At 45.8% G+C, this 22464-nt stretch overlaps 1 protein-coding gene across 1 annotated transcript in view; it reads right to left on the reverse strand.

Annotated features, from left to right (window-relative positions):
* The window catches only part of LOC143809333 (histo-blood group ABO system transferase 1-like), an 88919-nt gene extending 67162 nt beyond the window's left edge, over window positions 1-21757 (reverse strand). Inside the window, exon 1 of the mRNA XM_077292419.1 lies at window positions 21710-21757. Within this exon, the coding sequence (XP_077148534.1) occupies window positions 21710-21740 (31 nt within the window). The 5' untranslated portion in view covers window positions 21741-21757. The remainder of the gene's footprint in view (window positions 1-21709) is intronic.
* Between the last annotated feature and the right edge of the window lie 707 nt (window positions 21758-22464).

A 22464-nucleotide genomic window follows, 5' to 3' on the forward strand; every position in this document is an offset into this window, starting at 1 on the left:
TTTAGCAAACAACATTATTCACTGACCCTGAGGGTATGTGCACACGTCAGGATTTCTTGCAGAAATTTCCTGAAGAAAACCAGAAATTTTCTGCAAGAAATCCGCATTTTTTTTTTTGCGTTTTTTTCCCTTTTTTTCGCGTTTTTTTTTAGCATTTTGCAAGTGAAATTAGCTTGCAGAATGCTAAAGTTTTCCAAGCGATCTGTAGCATCGCTTGGAAAACTGACTGACAGGTTGGTCACACTTGTCAAACATAGTGTTTGACAAGTGTGACCAACTTTTTACTATAGATGCTGCCTGTGCAGCATCTATAGTAAAAGATAGAATGTTTAAAAAAAAAAAAAAATGGTTATACTCACCTGCAGACAGCCGATCTCCTCAGCGGCGTCCGTTCCTATAGATGGTAGATGGTGTGTGTGTGCAGGACCTTCGATGACGTCGCGGTCACATGAGCGGTCACGCGACCAATCACAAGACCGCGACGTCATCGCAGGTCCTTCACACACACACCATCTATAGGAACGGAAGCGGCAGCATGCACCGCTGAGAGGCGGGAAGACTCCGGGGCCATCGAAGGTGAGTATATGACTATTTTTTATTTTAATTCTTTTTTTTTTACCAATTATATGGTGCCCAGTCCGTGGAGGAGAGTCTCTTCTCCTCCACCCTGGGTACCAACCGCACATAATCTGCTTACTTCCCGCATGGTGGGCATAGCCCCGTGTGGGAAGTAAGCAGATCAATGCACTCCTAGGTGTGCGGAATCCCCGCAATTCCGCAAATTTAATGAACATGTTGCTTTTTTTTCCGCGATACGATTTTTTTGCGGAAAAAAATGCAACATTTGCACAAGAAATGCGGAATACACTGTAAATAATAGGAGGCATATGTAAGCGTTTTTTTCGCGTTTTTATCATGTTTTTATAGCGAAAAAACGCAAAAAAACCCGCAAAAAATACTGAACGTGTGCACATGGCCTGAGGAGAGATAACAATACAGAACTGTGGGGAGAATATCAGATGGCAAATAACAACTCAACACCATGAAAATAAGTAAAATAGAAATATACACAAAATGATACCCACATAGCATATCACACCATCACACCTGTGTTTACAGTACAATGTAAACCTATGGGAAACGCAATCCACAGTGCACATGCTGCGGAAAAAAATGTGCAGAAATGCAGTGGTTTACATTCCGCAGCATGTCACTTCTTTGTGCAGAATCCGCAGCGGTTTTACACCTGCTCCATAATAGAAAACTGCATGTGTAAAACCGCAGTGGAATCCACACAAAAACCGCGGTAAATTCGCGGTAACTCCGCCATAAATCCGCAGGAAAATCGCAGTGTTTTTGCCCTGCGGATTTATCAAATCCGCTGCGGAAAAATCCGCAGTGGACCATCCTACGTGTGCACATACCCTTAGTCTCCGAGCAGTCATAAATACTCGGAGACCACCCGAGCGTGTTCAGGAAAACCCGAGCAACGAGTTATACTTGCTCATCACTAGTCATTATACATGAAAAAATGTTTCTTGACTTTTTTTTCCTTTAAAATTCCATTTTTCGTCAGTTTGAAATGTTTTATTTTCAGTCCTTAAAGTGTGACACCATTGTTTTCAGCAGCGATCTGGGAGTCAGAAATGCTTCCAGAGGTCTTCCCCATGCTGTTCTCCTTCCATTCAGCACTTTTCCCATCCAATTGAACATTTTCACTGCCCCCTAGACCTCTTTGTAGGGTTTGCTGGAAAAAAAAGCTAGGCTTTCCCATTGACTCCCATTATACTCATTTCTCGAAATGAGCATGCAAGTATTAAGAATTGCTTGGTTCGAGCAATGAGCACCCAAACACAGTAGCGTAGCTACCGGGGGGGCAGAGGATGCGGGCGCCCCGGGCCCGGTGCTCAGAGGGGGCCCACCCGGAGCTACGCTACTGTAACTGTACAGTTACCTTCTGCGGCAGAGCAGGGAGAATCGATCTCCCTGCTCTGCCGCTATGGGGCCTCTGAGCAGGCGGGGGGGCCCAGTGCCAGCAGTGGGCCCCCCGCCTGTCATCGCAGGGTCAGCTGTACCGGCATTTAGCCGATACAGCTGACCGCAATGATGAGGGAAGGAGCACTGCGCTCCTTCCCCCATCATCCCCATGTCAGCGTCTAACGTCGGCGACACTGACAGCGGGAGCAATGAGTCACTGCCCTGTGCCTGCTGTCAGGAGACAAGCAGGAGCTAAGAGCAGCGCAGGAACCAGGAAGAAGAGGTGAGTATTTATTTATTTTTTTAAAGGGGGTCTGCCTAAAACTACAGGGTCTACCTATGGGGGGGTCTGCCTAATACAGGGTCTGCCTATGGGGGGTCTGCCTTATAGTACAGAATCTGCCTATGAGGGGTCTGCCTAATACTACAGGGTCTGCCTATGGGGGGTCTGCCTAATATTACAGGGTCTGCCTATGGGGTCTGCCTAATACTACAGGGTCTGCCTATGGGGGGTCTGCCTAATACTACAGGGTCTGCCTATGGGGGGTATGCCTAATACTGCAGGGTCTGCCTATGGGTGTCTGCCTTATACTACAGGGTCTGCCTATGGGGGTCTGCCTAATAATGCAGGGTCTGCCTATGGGGGTCTGCCTTATACTACAGGGTCTGCCTATGGGGGTCTGCCTAATACTACAGGGTCTGCCTTTGGGGGGTCTGCCTTATACTACAGGTTCTGCCTATGGGGGGTCTGCCTAATACTACAGGGTCTGCCTATGGGGGTGCTGCCTTATAGTACAGGGTCTGCCTATAGGGGTGCTACCTTATACTAAACGGTCTGCCTATAGGGGTGCTGTCTTATACTACAGGGTCTACCTATAGGGGTGCTGCTTTATACTACAGGGTCTGCCTGCGGGGTGCTACCTTGTGCTTTAGAGTCTGCCTATGGGGGTTGCATTATACAATATACAGTAGACCTATGGGGAGTGCATTATACTATACTAGATGGTGGCCCGATTCTAACGCATCGGGTATTCTAGAATATGCATGTCCACGTAGTATATTGCCCAGTGACGTAGTATATTGCCCAGTGACGTAGTATATTGCCCAGTGACGTAGTATATTGCCAAGTGACGCAGTATATTGCCCAGTGACGTAGTATATTGCACAGCCACGTAGTATATTGCCCAGTTACGTAGTATATTGCCCAGTGACGTAGTATACAGCACAGAGCCATGTGGTATATTGCCCAGTTACGTAGTATACAGCACAGAGCCACGTAGTAAATTGCACAGCGACGTAGTATACAGCACAGAGCTACGTAGTCTATTGTCCAGTTAAGTAGTATATTGTCCAGTTACGTAGTATATTGCCCAGTGACGTAGTATACAGCACAGAGCCACGTAGTATATTGGACAGCGACGTAGTATACAGCACAGAGCCACGTAGTATATTGCCCAGCCACGTAGTACATTGCCCAGCCACGTATGTCACAGGTTAAAAAATAAAAAATAAACATATACTCACCTTCTGAGGTCCGAAGGGCCCCTTGTAGTTCTGTCGCCTGTGTTCGGTTCAGGCGGCAGATTCCGGTCCGAGGGTGTGATGACGTCGCGGTCACATGACCGTGACGTCACGGCAGGTCCTTCTCGCACAGGCGCGCAGGGCCTGCGATGACGTCACGGTCACATGACTGTGATGTCACGGCAGGTCCTTCTCGCGCAGGCATGCAGGGCCTGTGATGACGTCGCGGTCACATGACCGTGACGTCATGGCAGGTCCTTGTCGCACACCAACCTTAGCACCGGAACCTGCCGCTTGCATGGACCGGTCACCGGAGCGTCGAAAAGGCGGCAGAAGGTGAGTATATAATGATTTGTTATTTTTTTTATTATTATTTTTAACATTAGATGTTTTTACTATTGAGGCTGCATAGGCAGCCTCAATAGTAAAAACTTGGTCACACAGGGTTAATAGCGGCGGTAACGGAGTGAGTTACCCGCGGCATAACGCGGTCCGTTACCGGTGGCATTAACCCTGTGTGAGCCGTGACTGCGGGGAGTATGGAGGGACTAATCGGACTGTGCTCGTCGCTGATTGGTTGCGGCAGCCATGACAGGCAGCTGGTGAGACCAATCAGCGAATGAATAACCGTGACTGAAGTTGCCGACAGAAAGATGGAAGTACCCCTTAGTCCTCAATCTATATATATAATTGTCTATCTGGTACATTATACTATATTGAGGACTGTCTGGTGCATTATGCTATATTGAGGACGATCTGGTGCATTATACTATATTGAGGACGATCTGGTGCATTATACTATATGAAGGCCATCTAGAGGGGCATCATACAGAGTGGGGATTACAGTGTTGGAGCCATCAAACAGTTTGGAGGCTACTAAGGGGTCAGTATGCTGTGTATAGGAAAGCTGTACAGGGGGAGACTCGGGACATTATTAAATGTAAATTGGGCACTTATTGTTATAGGGGAACTCAGGTTACTGTGACTATCAAAGGGGCACACAGGGCAATGATACTTTCTAGGGGGCAAAATATGGGCACTGTTTTCTAGGGCACTTGCACCTAGCATTACTATATTATAGAGGGGTGCCTTAGAATTTAGAGGGCACAGAGAACCACACAGCAGGGGCAGTAATAGGGACACATACAGCAGCAGCTCAGTATTGGAGTATCAGCAGGATGAGGAGTTTGTGCAGGTTGGGAATAGATGGTTATGGCTGGAATATGAGAAGTGAAATGTGTCTTTGTTGTATTCTCTGCAGCCGAGTCATTGCTGGAAGAAGTTCTCATGTCGTTCTGGGCCAGATGGAAAAGACGGGAAAAGTGACGACTCCATCATAAAGAACGTCAGCGGTAAGTCATTATCTGTAACTGTGCTGTGATCTATGTTCTGTAGGACTGGTATCGTCCACTGACCATATGGCGGTAATATCCATGGTGGTCTTTATATAGAGATTATATTCAGTAACAGTGCGGTCATCTGTGTTATGATCCGGTGACCTTGGAGCCGCATGAAACTTTCTCTGGAGTAGGTGGAAACTATATTGACCGCAGATCCTGAACTAACACCGCAACTAGAAGTAGCCGTGGGGTGTGCCTAACAAACCCTAGACACCTCGACACAGCCGGAGGACTAAATACCCCTATAGATGGAAATAGGAATACTACCTTGCCTCAGAGCAGAACTCCAAAGGATAGGCAGCCCCCACGAATATTGACTGTGAGTAGGAGAAGAAAAGACACACGCATGTTGTGAACTCTATTTTTGGGCTCCCTCTAGTGGTCACAAGCGGTACTGTGTAGTGTTGTCTTTCTGCAGGTTGGCCTCATCAGCTGGTTCGTTATCCTTGGTTGGTTTCCTATTTAACTCACCTGGATACTCAGTTCCTTGCCTGCTATCAATGTATTCAGTGCTCTTCAGATTCCTTGTGACTACCTTGCTCCCAGTCTCTCCAAGACAAGCTAAGTCCTTGTTTGTTCATTTTCTGATTATCAGCGTTCATCATGTTTTTTTGTCCAGCTTGCTAAAATGTGATTTCTTACTTGCTGGTTGCTCTAGGGGACTGACTTTCTCCCCCACACCGTTAGTTGGTGTGGGGGTTCTTGAAATCTCAGTGTGGATATTTTGTAAGGGTTTTTTACTGACCGCATAGACCCCTTTGCTATTTTCTGCTATCTAGAATTAGTGGGCCTCTTTTGCTGAATCTGCTTTCACCCCTGTGTATGTGCCTTCCTCTTACCTCACCGTTATTATCTGTTGGGGGCTTCTATATCTTTGGGGATTATTTCTCTGGAGGCAAGAGAGGTCTTTCTTTCTCTCTAGGGGTAGTTAGTTCCTCAGGCTGGCTCGAGACGTCTAGGAATTTTAGGCACGTTCACCGGCTACCTCTAGTGTGTTTGGATAGGTTCAGATTTGCGGTCAGTCCAGTTTGCCACCTCCCTAGAGCTTGTGCTATGTTTTGTTACTTAGCTGGAGTAATTTGTGATCCTCAACCACTAAGGATCATAACAGTATAGCAGGCCAAAAAGTGTTTAATGCATCGCAGAAGTGGGATTAAAAGAAGACCTGAGTACATTTCCCCCCCCCCCCCCGCTTTTCCTTGCTGCAGTCTGTCTAGCTTCTTTCATCCCCTTGAACTCTGAGTGGTTTTGAGCTCAGCTGCAGACATGGATGTTCAGACTCTGACTTCTAGTGTGGATCATCTTGCTGCACGGGTGCAAAGTATTCAGGATTTTGTTATTCATAGCCCTATGTCAGAACCAAAGACACCCATTCCTGAGTTGTTCTCTGGAGATAGATCTAGGTTTCAGAATTTTAAGAATAATTGTAAGTTATTTCTATCTCTGAGACCTCGTTCCTCTGGTGATTCCGCTCAGCAAGTAAAAATTGTTATCTCCTTGTTGCGTGGCGACCCTCAGGATTGGGCTTTCTCTCTGGCGCCAGGAGATCCTGCATTGCTTAATGTGGATGCGTTTTTTCTGGCTCTTGGACTACTTTATGAGGAGCCTAATCTTGAGAGTCAGGCAGAAAAAGCGTTGCTGGCCCTCTCTCAAGGGCAGGATGAAGCAGAGGTGTATTGTCAAAAATTTCGGAAATGGTCAGTGCTTACTCAATGGAATGAGTATGCCTTGGCTGCAAATTTCAGAGAAGGTCTTTCTGAAGCCATTAAGGATGTTATGGTGGGGTTCCCCACCCCTACAAGTCTGAGTGATTCTATGGCTTTAGCCATTCAGGTTGATCGGCGTTTGCGGGAGCGCAAATCTGCTCATCCTTTGGCGGTATTTTCTGAACAGAGACCTGAGTCTATGCAATGTGATCGAACTCTGACCAGAATTGAGCGACAAAGTCATAGACGTCAAAATGGGTTGTGCTTTTACTGTGGTGATTCTGCTCATGTTATCTCAGCATGCTCTAAACGCTTAAAAAAGGTCGCTAAACCGGCTGTCACCATTGGTACTATACAGCCTAAATTTATTTTGTCTGTTACTTTGATTTGTTCTTTGTCGTCCTACTCGGTTATGGCCTTCGTGGATTCGGGTGCTGCCCTGAATCTGATAGATTTGTCATTTGCCAGGCGCTGTGGTTTTGTCCTGGAGCCTTTGGAATTTCCTATTCCTCTGAGGGGAATTGATGCTACGCCATTGGCTGAGAATAAACCTCAGTATTGGATGCAAATGACCATGTGCATGACTCCCGTTCATCAGGAGGTGATTCGCTTTCTTGTTCTGCATAATTTACACAATGTTGTCGTTTTGGGTCTGCCATGGCTGCAGGCTCATAATCCAGTTTTAGATTGGAAAGCTATGTCTGTGTCTAGTTGGGGTTGTCAGGGAATTCATGGCGATACTCCATTGGTGTCTACTGCTTCTTCCACTCCTTCTGAGGTCTCTGAGTTTTTGTCTGACTACCAGGATGTATTTGATGAGCCCAGGTCCAGTGCCCTGCCCCCTCATAGGGATTGTGACTGTGCTATAAATTTAATTCCTGGTAGTAAATTCCCTAAGGGACGACTTTTTAATTTGTCTATACCAGAGCATGCCGCGATGCGGAGTTATATAAAGGAGTCTTTGGAGAAGGGACATATTCGCCCATCCTCTTCCCCTCTTGGTGCAGGATTCTCTTTTTGTGGCCAAGAAGGACGGTTCTTTGAGACCGTGTATAGATTATCGCCTTCTGAATAAAATCACAGTCAAATTTCAATATCCTTTGCCACTATTGTCTGATTTGTTTGCTCGGATTAAGGGTGCCAGTTGGTTCACCAAGATAGATCTCCGTGGTGTGTATAATCTTGTGCGCATTAAGCAGGGAGATGAATGGAAAACAGCATTTAATACGCCCGAAGGCCATTTTGAGTACTTGGTGATGCCTTTTGGACTCTCTAATGCTCCTTCTGTGTTTCAGTCCTTCATGCATGACATTTTCCGAGAATATCTGGATAAATTTATGATTGTTTATCTGGATGACATTTTGGTCTTTTCTGATGATTGGGAGTCCCATGTGAAGCAGGTCAGGATGGTGTTTCAGGTCCTGCGTGCTAATGCTTTATTTGTGAAGGGCTCAAAATGCCTCTTCGGAGTACAGAAGGTCTCCTTTTTGGGTTTTATTTTTTCTCCTTCTTCTGTGGAGATGGACCCAGTCAAGGTCCAGGCTATTCATGACTGGACTCAGCCCACGTCTGTTAAGAGTCTTCAGAAGTTCTTGGGTTTTGCTAATTTTTACCGTCGTTTCATCGCTAATTTTTCTAGCGTGGTTAAACCTTTGACGGATTTGACCAAGAAGGGCTCTGATGTGACTAATTGGTCTCCTGCGGCCGTGGAGGCCTTTCGGGAGCTGAAGCACCGGTTTTCTTCAGCTCCAGTCTTATGTCAGCCAGATGTCTCTCTCCCCTTCCAGGTCGAGGTTGATGCTTCCGAGATTGGAGCAGGGGCTGTTTTGTCGCAGAGAAGCTCTGAGGGCTCTGTGATGAAGCCGTGTGCTTTCTTTTCAAGAAAGTTTTCGCCTGCCGAGCGAAATTATGATGTTGGTAATCGGGAGTTGTTGGCTATGAAGTGGGCATTTGAAGAGTGGCGTCATTGGCTCGAAGGAGCTAAACATCGTGTGGTGGTCCTGACTGATCACAAAAATCTGATTTTCCTCGAGTCTGCCAAGCGCCTGAATCCTAGACAGGCTCGTTGGTCGTTGTTTTTCTTCATATCTGCCTGGTTCGAAGAACGTGAAAGCTGATGCACTTTCTAGGAGCTTTCTGCCTGACTCTCCGGGAGTTTCTGAGCCGGCTGGTATTCTCAGAGAGGGAGTGATTTTGTCTGCCATTTCTCCAGATTTGCGACGAGTGCTGCAGAAATTTCAGGCAGATAGACCTGACCGTTGTCCACCAGAGAGACTGTTTGTCCCGGATAGATGGACCAGCAGAGTTATTTCCGAGGTTCATTCTTCGGTGTTGGCGGGTCATCCTGGGATTTTTGGTACCAGGGATTTGGTGGCTAGGTCCTTCTGGTGACCTTCCTTGTCGCGGGATGTGCGTTCCTTTGTGCAGTCTTGTGGGATTTGTGCTCGGGCTAAGCCTTGCTGTTCTCGTGCCAGCGGTTTGCTTTTGCCTTTGCCTGTCCCGAAAAGGCCTTGGACGCACATTTCCATGGATTTTATTTCGGATCTTCCAGTATCTCAGAAAATGTCTGTCATCTGGGTGGTGTGTGATCGTTTTTCCAAGATGGTCCATTTGGTGCCCTTGCCTAAGCTGCCTTCCTCCTCCGATTTGGTTCCTCTATTTTTTCAGAATGTGGTTCGCTTGCACGGCATTCCTGAAAATATTGTGTCTGATAGAGGATCCCAGTTTGTGTCCAGGTTTTGGCGAACTTTTTGTGCTAAGATGGGCATTGATTTGTCTTTTTCGTCGGCCTTCCATCCTCAGACTAATGGCCAAACCGAGCGAACTAATCAGACGTTGGAGACTTATTTGAGATGTTTTGTTTCTGCTGATCAGGATGATTGGGTGACTTTTTTGCCATTGGCCGAGTTTGCCCTTAATAATCGGGCTAGTTCTGCTACCTTGGTTTCGCCTTTTTTCTGCAATTCTGGTTTCCATCCTCGTTTTTCCTCGGGTCAGGTTGAGTCTTCTGACTGTCCTGGGGTGGATTCTGTGGTGGACAGGTTGCAGCAGATTTGGAGCCATGTGGTGGACAATCTGAAATTGTCACAGGAGAGGGCTCAGCACTTTGCCAACCGCCGCCGCGGTGTGGGTCCCCGACTTCTTGTTGGGGATTTGGTGTGGCTGTCTTCTCGGTATGTTCCTATGAAGGTCTCATCTCCTAAGTTTAAGCCTCGCTTCATCGGTCCTTATAAGATCTTGGAAATCCTTAACCCGGTGTCTTTTCGTTTGGATCTCCCAGCATCGTTTGCCATCCATAATGTGTTCCATAGGTCTTTGTTGCGGAGGTATGTGGTACCTGTGGTTCCTTCTGTTGAGCCTCCTGCTCCGGTGCTGGTCGAGGGCGAATTGGAGTACGTGGTGGAGAAGATTTTGGATTCTCGTATCTCTAGACGGAGACTTTAGTATCTGGTTAAGTGGAAGGGCTATGGTCAGGAGGATAATTCCTGGGTTGTCGCCTCTGATGTTCATGCGGCCGATTTGGTTCGCGCCTTCCACGCGGCTCGTCCTGATCGCCCTGGGGGTCTTGATGAGGGTTCGGTGACCCCTCCTCAAGGGGTGGGTACTGTTGTGAACTCTATTTTTGGGCTCCCTCTAGTGGTCACAAGCAGTACTGTGTAGTGTTGTCTTTCTGCAGGTTGGCCTCATCAGCTGGTTCGTTATCCTTGGTTGGTTTCCTATTTAACTCACCTGGATACTCAGTTCCTTGCCTGCTATCAATGTATTCAGTGCTCTTCAGATTCCTTGTGACTACCTTGCTCCCAGTCTCTCCAAGACAAGCTAAGTCCTTGTTTGTTCATTTTCTGATTATCAGCGTTCATCATGTTTTTTTGTCCAGCTTGCTAAAATGTGATTTCTTACTTGCTGGTTGCTCTAGGGGACTGACTTTCTACCCCCACACCGTTAGTTGGTGTGGGGGTTCTTGAAATCTCAGTGTGGATATTTTGTAAGGGTTTTTTACTGACCGCATAGACCCCTTTGCTATTTTCTGCTATCTAGAATTAGTGGGCCTCTTTTGCTGAATCTGCTTTCACCCCTGTGTATGTGCCTTCCTCTTACCTCACCGTTATTATCTGTTGGGGGCTTCTATATCTTTGGGGATTATTTCTCTGGAGGCAAGAGAGGTCTTTCTTTCTCTCTAGGGGTAGTTAGTTCCTCAGGCTGGCTCGAGACGTCTAGGAATTTTAGGCACGTTCACCAGCTACCTCTAGTGTGTTTGGATAGGTTCAGATTTGCGGTCAGTCCAGTTTGCCACCTCCCTAGAGCTTGTCCTATGTTTTGTTACTTAGCTGGAGTAATTTGTGATCCTCAACCACTAAGGATCATAACACACGCAGGCAGAAAACAAGATTTAGCAAAAGAGACCACTCTAGCTAAATAGTAAAGGATAGGACAGAATACTAAGCGGTCAGTATTAAAACCCTTCAAAAAATATCCACAGCAGATAAAATTCCACAATCTAACTAAAGACGTGGAATGAATATCTGCAACCCCAGAGAATCCAACAAAACTGAGAAAATACTGACACAATCTAAGCTGGACAAGAAAACACAAAAGAATAGCACTGAATCATGAAGCACACAGCATGTGTGCCACAGAAAAAAAACCAGACACTTATCTTTGCTGATTTGTCAGAAAGGCAGGAGGAACCAGGCAGAGGTCCAACACCTCCCAACAACAATTGACAACTGGCAAGGACTAATGAATCCTGCACACCTAAATACCCCAGTCAGAACTGCAATCAGCAGAAACACCTGACCAGGACTGCAACTCAGGGACAACTGCATTACCACCTACCACCACCGGAGGGAACCCAAAAGCAGAATTCACAACAGTACCCCCCCCTTGAGGAGGGGTCACTGAACCCTCACCAGCGCCCCCAGGCCGATCAGGACGAGCCAGATGAAAGGCACGGACCAAATCAGCAGCATGGACATCAGAAGCAAAAACCCAAGAATTATCCTCCTGGTCATAACCCTTCCATTTGACAAGGTACTGAATAGTTCGCTTGGTCTGGCCATTTGTCTGAGGATGAAACGCAGAAGAAAAAGACAAATCAATGCCCAGCCTAGCACAAAAGGCCCGCCAAAGCCTAGAAACAAACTGGGAACCTCTGTCGGACACAATATTCTCCGGAATACCATGCAAACGAACCACATGCTGAAAAAACAACGGAACCAAATCTGAAGAGGAAGGCAATTTAGGCAAAGGCACCAAATGAACCATCTTAGAAAACCGGTCACAAACAACCCAGATAACCGACATCCTCTGGGAAACCGGAAGATCAGAAATAAAATCCATAGAAATATGCGTCCAGGGCCTCTCAGGGACCGGCAATGGCAAAAGTAACCCACTAGCACGGGAACAACAAGGCTTGGCCCGCGCACAAGTCCCACAGGACTGCACAAAAGAACGCACATCACGCGACAAGGAAGGCCACCAAAAGGACCTACCAACCAAATCTCTGGTACCAAAAATACCAGGATGACCAGCCAACACGGAACAGTGAACCTCAGAAATCACTCTACTAGTCCATCTGTCAGGAACAAACAATTTCCCCACAGGACAGCAGTCAGGTCTGTGTTATGATCTGGTGGCCTAAGAGCAGCATGAGACGTACTCTGGAGAAGGTGGTACCTGTACTGACCGCAGACCCTGAACCTAACACCGCAACTAGAAGTAGCCGTGGAATGTACCTAGCGCTCCCTAGACATCTCGACACAGCCGGAGGACTAATTACCCCTAGAGATAGAAAAGGGAAAACTATCTTGCCTCAGAAAAAATCCCCAAAGGACAGGCAGCCCCCCACAAATATTGACTGTGAGAGGAGAGGGAAAAAACATACACAGACTGAAATGAGAATTTAGCAAAGGAGGCCACTTCTAGCTAAATAGAAAGGATAGGACAGAGTACTATGCGGTCAGTATTAAATCACTAGAAAATATCCACCACAGCAAATACAAAATCTCCACAGCTAACTAAAGATATGGAGGGTATATCTGCATCTCCAGAGATACCAGCTTGGCTAAAAAAATCCTTATACAGACCAAGCTGGACAAGACAAAACATAGAAAAGAACTGAACAATAAGACCACAGCATGTGGACAGCAAAATCAAGGCCAGAACTTATCTTTGTTGAAAAGAACTGCAAAGCAGAGAGACCAGGCAGGGATGTGAATCCTCCAGGAACAATGGACAACTGGCATTGACTAAAGGGTGAAGCAAGACTAAATAGCCCAGTCCAAATTGCAAAAAGTGAACACACCTGATAAATGCTGTGATTCAGAGACAGCAACGCTACCACTTACAACCACCGGAGGGAGCCCAAGAGCAGAATTCACAACAGGTCTGTCAGCCTGAAATTCCTGAAAAACCCACCGTAAATCAGGGGAAATGGCAGAAAGGACCACCCCTTCTTTCAGAATGCCGACCGGTTCAAGGACCTCAGGAGAATCAGGCAAAAAACTCCTAGAAAGGGCATCAGCCTTAATATTCTTAGAACCCGGAAGATACGAAACCACAAAATCAAAACGGGAAAAAAACAAGGACCATCGAGCCTGTCTAGGACTCCGTTTGGCAGACTCGAGGTAAATCAGATTCTTATGATCAGTCAGGACCACAATACGATGCTTAGCTCCCTCAAGCCAATGTCGCCACTCCTCAAACGCCCACTTTATAGCCAACAACTCCCAATTGCCGACATCATAATTGCGTTCAGCAGGCGAAAACTTGCGGGAGAAGAAGGCACACGGTTTCATCAAGGAACCCACAGAATCCCTCTGAGACAAAATGGCCCCTGCCCCAATCTCAGAGGCGTCAATCTCAACCTGAAACGGAAAGGGAAACATCCGGTTGGCGCAACACCGGAGCAGAAGTAAATCGGCGTTTAAGCTCCTGAAAGGCAGAGACAGCCGCAGAGGACCAATTCGCCACATCGGCGCCTTTCTTCGTCAAATCGGTCAAGGGTTTAACCACGCTGGAGAAATTAGCAATGAAACGACGATAAAAATTTGCAAAACCCAAAAATTTCTGAAGGCTCTTCACGGATGTGGGTTGAATCCAATCATAAATGGCATGAATCTTAACCGGATCCATCTCCATAGATGAGGGAGAAAAAATGAAGCCCAAAAAAGAAACCTTCTGCACCCCAAAGAGGCACTTAGACCCCTTCACAAACAAAGCATTGTCACGAAGGATCTGAAATACCATCCTGACTTGTTCCACATGAGACTCCCAATCATCGGAAAAAATCAAAATATCGTCCAAATATACAATCAAGAATTTATCAATATAAGTCCGGAAGATATCATGCATGAAGGATTGAAAAACCGATGGAGCATTAGTGAGCCCGAATGGCATCACAAGGTATTCAAAATGGCCTTCGGGCGTATTAAACGCAGTTTTCCATTCATCACCCTGTTTAATACGAACAAGATTATATGCCCCCCGAAGGTCAATCTTAGTAAACCAACTAGCCCCCTTAATCCTAGCAAACAAATCAGAAAGCAAAGGTAAAGGGTATTGAAACTTGACCGTGATCTTATTCAAGAGGCGATTATCAATACAACTGGCCCATAATGAGTTAAATGCATCTCAGAAGAAGGGAAGAAAGGTGTTGTACTGTTATGATCTGGTGACCTTGGAGCCGCATGAAACTTTCTCTGGAGTAGGTGGAAACTATACTGACTGCAGATCCTGAACTAACACCGCAACTAGAAGTAGCCATGGCGTGTGCCTAACAAACCCTAGACACCTCGACACAGCCGGAGGACTAAATACCCCTATAGATGGAAATAGGAATACTACCTTGCCTCAGAGCAGAACCCCAAAGGATAGGCAGCCCCCACGAATATTGACTGTGAGTAGGAGAAGAAAAGACACACGCAGGCAGAAAACAAGATTTAGCAAAAGAGGCCACTCTAGCTAATTAGGAAAGGATAGGACAGAATACTAGGCGGTCAGTATTAAAACCCTTCAAAAAATATCCACAGCAGATAATACAAAAAATTCCACAATCTAACTAAAGACGTGGAATGAATATCTGCAACCCCAGAGAATCCAACAAGACTGAAAAAATACTGACACAATCTAAGCTGGACAAGAAAACACAAAAGAATAGCACTGAATCATGAAGCACACAGCATGTGTGCCACAGAAAAAAAACAGACACTTATCTTTGATGATTTGGCAGAAAGGCAGGAGGAACCAGGCAGAGGTCCAACACCTCCCAACAACAATTGACAACTGGCAAGGACTAATGAATCCTGCACACCTAAATACCCCAGTCAGAACTGCAATCAGCAGAAACACCTGACTGTTGTGAATTCCGCTCTTGGGCTCCCTCCGGTGGTTATAAGTAGCATTTTTGTGAGTTCTGCTCTTGAGCTCCCTCCTGTGGTTTTGAGTGGTATGGCTGCTTCTTGGATTTAGCATCAGCAGCTGTTTTCACTGATCGTCTTTCTGGCTCTGCTATATTAGTCTGGCCTTTTCCCTAATTCAATGCCAGTTGTCAATTGTTGAGCTTGGAGTCATGGCTCTCTGAGGATTTCCCTGTCACTCTGACCATTTCAGCAAAGCTAAGTCCTTGCTTGTCTTTTTGAAGTTCACTTGTTGTGGACTTTGTTGTTTTGCACTTTCTATGTTTTGCTCATTTGTCCAGCTTATCAGTATGTATCTAGTCAGCTAAGCTGGAAGCTCTGGGCAGCAGAGTTTGCCCTCCACACCTTTAGTCAGGTGTGGAGATTTTTGCATTTCTCTGCGGTGGACTTTTTCTAGTTTTTATTACTGACCGCACAGTGTTCTGTCCTGTACTAATTCTTTCTAGCTAGTAGTGGCCTCCTTTGCTAAATCTTGTTTCATACTACGTATGTCATTTCCTTCTCCTCTCACAGTCATTATTTGTGGGGGGCTGTCCTATCCTTTGGGGATTTTCTCTGAGGCAAGATAGCTTTCCTGCTTCTACCTTTAGGGGTAGCTAGATCTCCGGCTGTGACGAGGTGTCCAGGGAGTGACAGGAACATCCCACTGCTACTGCTAGTGTCTGTGTTAAGATCTGGAACTGCGGTCGGTATAGTTACCACCTGCCCAGAGCTAGTCGCATGTCGCTCCTTAATCACCAGACCATAACACCTGACCAGGACTGCAACTCAGGGACAACTGCATTACCACCTACCACCACCGGAGGGAACCCAAAAGCAGAATTCACATCACATCTGCTGAGGTTCTCCTCCACTATTAGGACGCATCACCGAGTTGTAATCAAGGTTACCTGGTTAGGGGCCCACTCAGAAGCTTTGCCCCCCGAACCAAAACCCTAGCTACGCCTCTGCCCAAACATTTTAGTGCTCGCTCATCCCTAGTATATATGCCTATGCTAAGCAGTCTAGCAAAGGCTAGAGGAGGAAACTGTGAAGTCTAAGTAGACAAAGGTGTCCTGAGCAGAAAGTGGAGACAGTGGCTACTGCGGAGTCTGGAGAAGGACAAGAGCAGCGGATTCTGGAGGAGGATGAGTGCAGTGGAGTTTGGAGGAGGATGAGGATGAAGGCAAAGGATTAGAATGTGGCAGCAGAGTCTGGAAGAGGAGGACGACAAGGCCAAAGGAGCCTGGATAAGGCCGACAAGGCCAAAGGAGTCTGGATTAGGACAAAAGCAGTGGAGTCTGAAAGACAAAGAGGGAAGTAGAGTCTGAAGGAGGTGGGCAGTGGATTCTGGAGGTGGGTATATCAGTGCATGAAGGAGGAACTGTAGGAAGAGAACAGAGTCTGGAGGAGGCAGAGGGGGTCAGCTAAGTTTGGAGGAGGAGAATGATAGCGAAGTGGGAGTAGAAGGAGGAGTAACACAGTAGAGTGTAGAGGAGGAAGTGTAGGATAAGAACAGAGTCTGGAGGAGGAGGTTGAGGAAGACAGAAGAGTGTGGAGGAGGACAGCATGAGGGTTAATCACAGTTTACTGCATTCTTTGAGATTTGTGATGTAATATATGATCTGGCCAGTAGAGGGCAACGGCGTTAAGCCTGAGTTAGAGCATGGGGTATTGGCAGCAGGTGAGCGGTTGGGCAGAGGCAAAGAAGAGACTGGAGGGAAGTTGATTTGCTGATCCTTGGGGAAAGTCGGGATAGAGCAGTGCGACTCTGGATCTGTTGTTGGTGACTCTGAGACTCGTTGTTCGGCTTGACTTAAGCCAACTTAGTGAGGACAACCAAGTACACAGCAACTTGGGCTGTGCCATGTTAGGCCTTATTTCTAAAGACTTAGGGAAGTCCTGAGTTGGAGAGATCGGCATTCCCTAAGAGCTTCAAGATGGCGTTTCTGATTATTTGGGACTCAATCCTGCAAGGAACCTTCTACTTCAGCTTGAGGTGACAGTAAGAGACATTTTGAAAACTGCTACGAATAAGCAATTACTAAAGTACTGGCACAGCACTATCGTTTTATTGATTTAAGTGATTTATGCATAGAAAAGGTTAATCGTATTATATTTTGCTCGCATATAACTGTTAATTCTGTGTAAGCGTACCTGCGTATATGCTTAGTCGGTGTTATAGAGAGTAACTGCTGTCGTTGTATTTGTTACTTATACTCTGTTTACCTCCCATCCTTTCCTTTTGTTTTTTATAAACTCGTTAGAAAATATTCATATATTACACAGGGGAACAATTTGAAAAAAAAATTTCTGTTGAGTTAGGTTTTTGAGCTGATTTATACTAAAATTGGCATGCTGATTCCAAAAATGTAGTCAGTTTTTTTCTAGCACGTCAAGTTTTTCCTACACAACTTACCTGCCAGAGAAGCACAATTGCACTGATATCTGTAATAAGACTTGTTATCTGATTAAAATTCGACTCATATAGAGCTACGTGGCAACTTGTAAGAGTAGTCACAACTTTGTCATGCCTATTTCTTATATATTTCATTTTTTGTTCATATTTGTACTATTTAAAAAAAAAACAAAAAACACTTTTTAGGTACAGTAGTTTACATAGTTTTGAGAAGACAAAAATCCTATAGTTCAAAAACTTGACGTGATAGAGAAAAACTGAGATCATTTCTGGATTCAGCATCCAAAAATTAATTAAGAACAGTTGTCTGACCTAACTCTTAAAGAATTGTGTTCCCCAGTGTTATCTAACCTTTGTGCGTGTCTGCTAATTGTTGCTGTACCCCTCGTCTTGTAGCTGTCCCTCGTCAACATTTCATTTGACACTGCGAACAAGGTACAGCATCGCACTGCAGAACCCAACCGGGGATGCCACAGGGTCCGTGGGAGCACCTGTCCCAGTCGCTCTCCTGACTCTAAACGCTCCGAGCCTGAGCTTGTCAGCAGGGTTCATACTGAGACAACTTGAAAAATTTGAAGGAAATAACATGCCAATCGAAGAATGGGCCAATCGTATGTGGAGTACATACAACCTAGCTGAGGAGCTGCACTATGACGTCACGCTGCACACGCTAGAGGGAGAAGCCCAGGAAATGGTGACGTGGCGTCCTGTGTCAACACAAAGAACTCTAGAAGACATTGTGGCCATATTAGAGGAGGTTTATAGAAAGAAAGGCTCGACTGCTAGTTTCTTGACGCGCTACTTTAATTGGCGTTTCATCAAGTATATCCCAGTATATAAATGCTTTACAGAGAATGTTAAAGTCCTGCCAAAAAAAGGCTAGAGTCACTATTTTCATCGATCCTGACACCATCCTGAAAGAAAAGTTTGTTCAGGAACTGATGGATACAACGATGAGGTAGACATTGCAAGATAATATACGGGTGAATGAGACACTTCAGTTTGCTCACGTTTGCCGCAGAAGCTATTGCTTGTGTAGGTGAAGATGATATAGACTCCAGCATTGTGCGGATGTATGGCCCCAAAGGACAGGGAGTTCATGCTGAAAATCAGCTGTCTGACTTCTTGGCTGAGATGAGTACTGCAATCCAGGAATTAACTCAGCAAGTGGATCAGCTAAGAAGGTCTCAAGCCCTGTCGCCCATCAAGTGGGGTGGAGGAAGCCCGTCCATTCAATGTGTGACCCATCGCCCCTACAGGTGGTGATGAGAACAACTGAGCCATCCGACAAACATCCCTTCATATAGATCACCAGAAGAGACCCAGGACCGGATGGCCCCAGCATGGTCTGAACCACACCCAATGGCATCCTTGTCCAAACCAGAACAAAACCCAAGAACACCTGAACACTCTCTACCCTGGAACCCAAGATTCTGGAGGTGCATATCTCCCAGAACTGCTCCCAGCTCAGACAATGGATGGTAGAGTGCAAGCCAAGACATTTAAACAAGGATCACCTCCAAAGGTAGGGTGCATTGGAGGGAATACCCCACGCAGACAAGGCCTGAAATGCCCTAAGAACCTGGTCCCGATGTTTAGTGATGGACGTACTGATTATAGACAAAAACGTGGGCGGCCTAGTAGATACAGGAGTCGAAGTCTCCACAATCTCACTGGAGTAGTTTGAGACCCATTTTGGTCACTTTATGAAAGTCAAGTGAGGAAAAATTATTAAACTGATGGCCGTTAACCCAACGAAGATTCCAGTCCAAAGGATAGCGAGGATGTACGTGAAGATTGGAGGCCTGGATGTGGGTTAAAAAGGGGTTGTGCTGGTGGAAAGGATTTCATGGTTGGGAACCTTGATTATATTAAGAATTAATATCCTGCGTGATCTAGACCAGTTGATGTTCCACAAAGATAACCAGGTATACTGGCAGAGAATCAGCAACCATCGGCCTACATGTGGGATTCGCTACGGTGTTCCCGAAGATGAAGTGGTGAGGATTGCGACCGTCCCACTAGGGTGTCAAAATGTTATTTCAACTTGTCAGGAGCAGATAGTACAGCAGAATGTGGGTAGCCACAGAAGACTCAACAGAATAGAGATGGACATTGAGCCCCAGAAGCCATGAGGAACCGGACAAGGCCTGATGACCGCACGTACTATGGCGACAGTGGTGGATATTATATTATCTAATCTTTGTGCGTGTCTGCTGATTGCTGCTGTACCTCTCGTCCTGTGGCTGTCCCTCGTCCACGTTTCAGCAGTATGGAGTTGAAAAATAAAGGAGGTAGACATTGGAGTCTGTATTAGGCTAAGGTCACATGAATATGCATTCTCTTCATCTGAGAGCATTGGGCAGGTTTTGACAATGTTTTCCATGGTCTCATTGACTTGCATGGATATAAACTCCAGAATGCTGCAATTTTTTTCTCCAGACACAAATTGTTCGAGGAAAAAAAATTGAACGTGAGCATGGCCCATAGAATAACATTGGTCCGAGTGTGATCCGATGTTTTGTTGGATTGCACTAGAACCGAAAATATGGTTGTCTTCACTAGCCCTTAGGAAGAGGATGAGGAAGGTGGATTCTGGAGGAGGAAGAGGACAGAGAAGTCTGAATGAGGGCAGAGGAGTCCGAAGGAAGAGAACAGAGGAGGCTGGAAGAGGCCCTATATTGGTTTAACTATATGGACGGGTATACAAAAAGTTATAGGATTGGTTTTGCTTGTACAGGATATTATTATTAATTGGTGATTTACGGGAAAGGTGAGATGCGAGAGCACAAAGAAGACCTATATCATGAGCCGATGATGATATTGCACAGATGCTGATCAACACTGATCCACTGATTACAACTGTGGTGATCACAGTGGATTGTCTGAGCATACGTACTTCCATTGATTAACCTGCAGCCCATGATCATCAGATTAGCGAGAGGAATAGCCTATGAGAGGAACTCCATCTTTACTTTGAGAAGCCATTTCATCAAGTCCACCAAGATGAGATGAACAAACCATCATCTGACCTATAGCAGAGCCCATTGAGTTCAATAGTACAGATGAGCCAGGAATCACAGAACAAGAGCTCTGCCCCCACAGCGCCCATCAACTAATCCAGAGAATCCCCCTCCATGAGATGTGTAGTCAGGTGTACATGAGTAATCAGGACACGGCTAGAGACAAACAAACGTATACATGTGTGATGAGAACAGTGTAACCATAACACGGCCACAGATAGCATATAAAAGTGTGACAAGAACAGGGCTACAGATAAACAGGTGTATACACGTATAACAGGGACATGGCTACCGACAGGTGTATACATGTATGATAGGGACATGGCTACAGACAGGTGTATACACGTGTGACCAGGATGTGGCTACAGCCAGATTTGCATTTAAAAGCGTAATCAGGACACAGCTACAGCCAAAGGTATACATGTGTGACCAAGTCAAGGATAAAGATAGATGGGTATATCATGTAACCGAGACACAGCTACAGTATACACGTGTGACGATGACACAGCTACAGAAAACAGGCGTATAGACATGTGACGAGAACATGGCTACAGACAGAAGTATACATGGGTGAACAAGACAATTGCAGACAGTCAGGCAAATATACATGTGACCAGGACACAGCTACATTACACACGTGTGATGGTGACAACTACAGAAAACAGGAGTATACACGTGTGACGAGGACATGGCTACAGCCAGACAAGTGTATACACATTTGATGGGGACACAATTACAGACAGGCGTATACATGTGACCAAGACACAGGTACAGTACACATGTGTGACGGTGACACGACTACAGAAAACTGGAGTATACACGAGTGAGGAGGACATGGCTTCAGACAGACAAGTGTATACGCATTTGACAGGGATATGAATATAGACAGGTGTATGTATATATATATATATATATATATATATATGTACAGGACATGGTACAGACAGAGAGGTGTATACACAAGACCAGGATAAGGCTACAGACACATACGTGTATACACGTGACATTAACACAGTTACAATCAGTCATATAGAAGTGTGACCGGGACACAGCTACAGTCAGACATATACGCGTGTGACAGGGTCATGGCTACAGATAGGTGTACACACGTGTGACATAAAGACACATGTAGACAAACATATATGACGGAGACATGGCTAAAGACAGACTTGTACACGCGTGACCAGAGCATGGATGCAGACAAACCGGCGTATACACGTGTGATTGGGACACAGTTGTAGAAAGTTAGTGGCCCCGCTGTACTCACGTTTGTGGCCCTGCATGGCAGCCGATTTCATGAGAGATGAGTACTTAGTGGAGGAGACTGGACTGGCAGGTGCAAATATGCAGCCTCGTAGCAGCCTGTCCTGTGGGAGGGGGAGGCTCAGCACAGCACTCAGATATTTGGGGTTTGTACTCAGCTCATACAAAGAATACAATGACTGAGGTGTGTGGCTGCCGGTGTTCCATACAATCATCTTAGAATGGGATTATGAAGGGTGCGGAGATGGAAATACCAGTCCGTACACCATAACTGATGTGTATCAGCCCACTCTGCAACATTACAGGATTAGCTACACGACTCAGCAGACTGTATCACACACAGGTACAGACTGGGGCTGAAATTCAGCCGTGGCATTTGAAATCACACAGGCCCATGTTGTCCCTGTCCCCAAGCACTAGATTGGATATACAGGTCCTTCTCAAAAAATTAGCATATAGTGTTAAATTTCATTATTTACCATAATGTAATGATTACAATTAAACTTTCATATATTATAGATTCATTATCCACCAACTGAAATTTGTCAGGTCTTTTATTGTTTTAATACTGATAATTTTGGCATACAACTCCTGATAACCCAAAAAACCTGTCTCAATAAATTAGCATATCAAGAAAAGGTTCTCTAAACGACCTATTACCCTAATCTTCTGAATCAACTAATTAACTCTAAACACATGCAAAAGATACCTGAGGCTTTTAAAAACTCCCTGCCTGGTTCATTACTCAAAACCCCCATC

This window comes from Ranitomeya variabilis, chromosome 2 (genome assembly GCF_051348905.1).
Source record: "Ranitomeya variabilis isolate aRanVar5 chromosome 2, aRanVar5.hap1, whole genome shotgun sequence".
NCBI classification, from domain to species: domain Eukaryota; kingdom Metazoa; phylum Chordata; class Amphibia; order Anura; family Dendrobatidae; genus Ranitomeya; species Ranitomeya variabilis.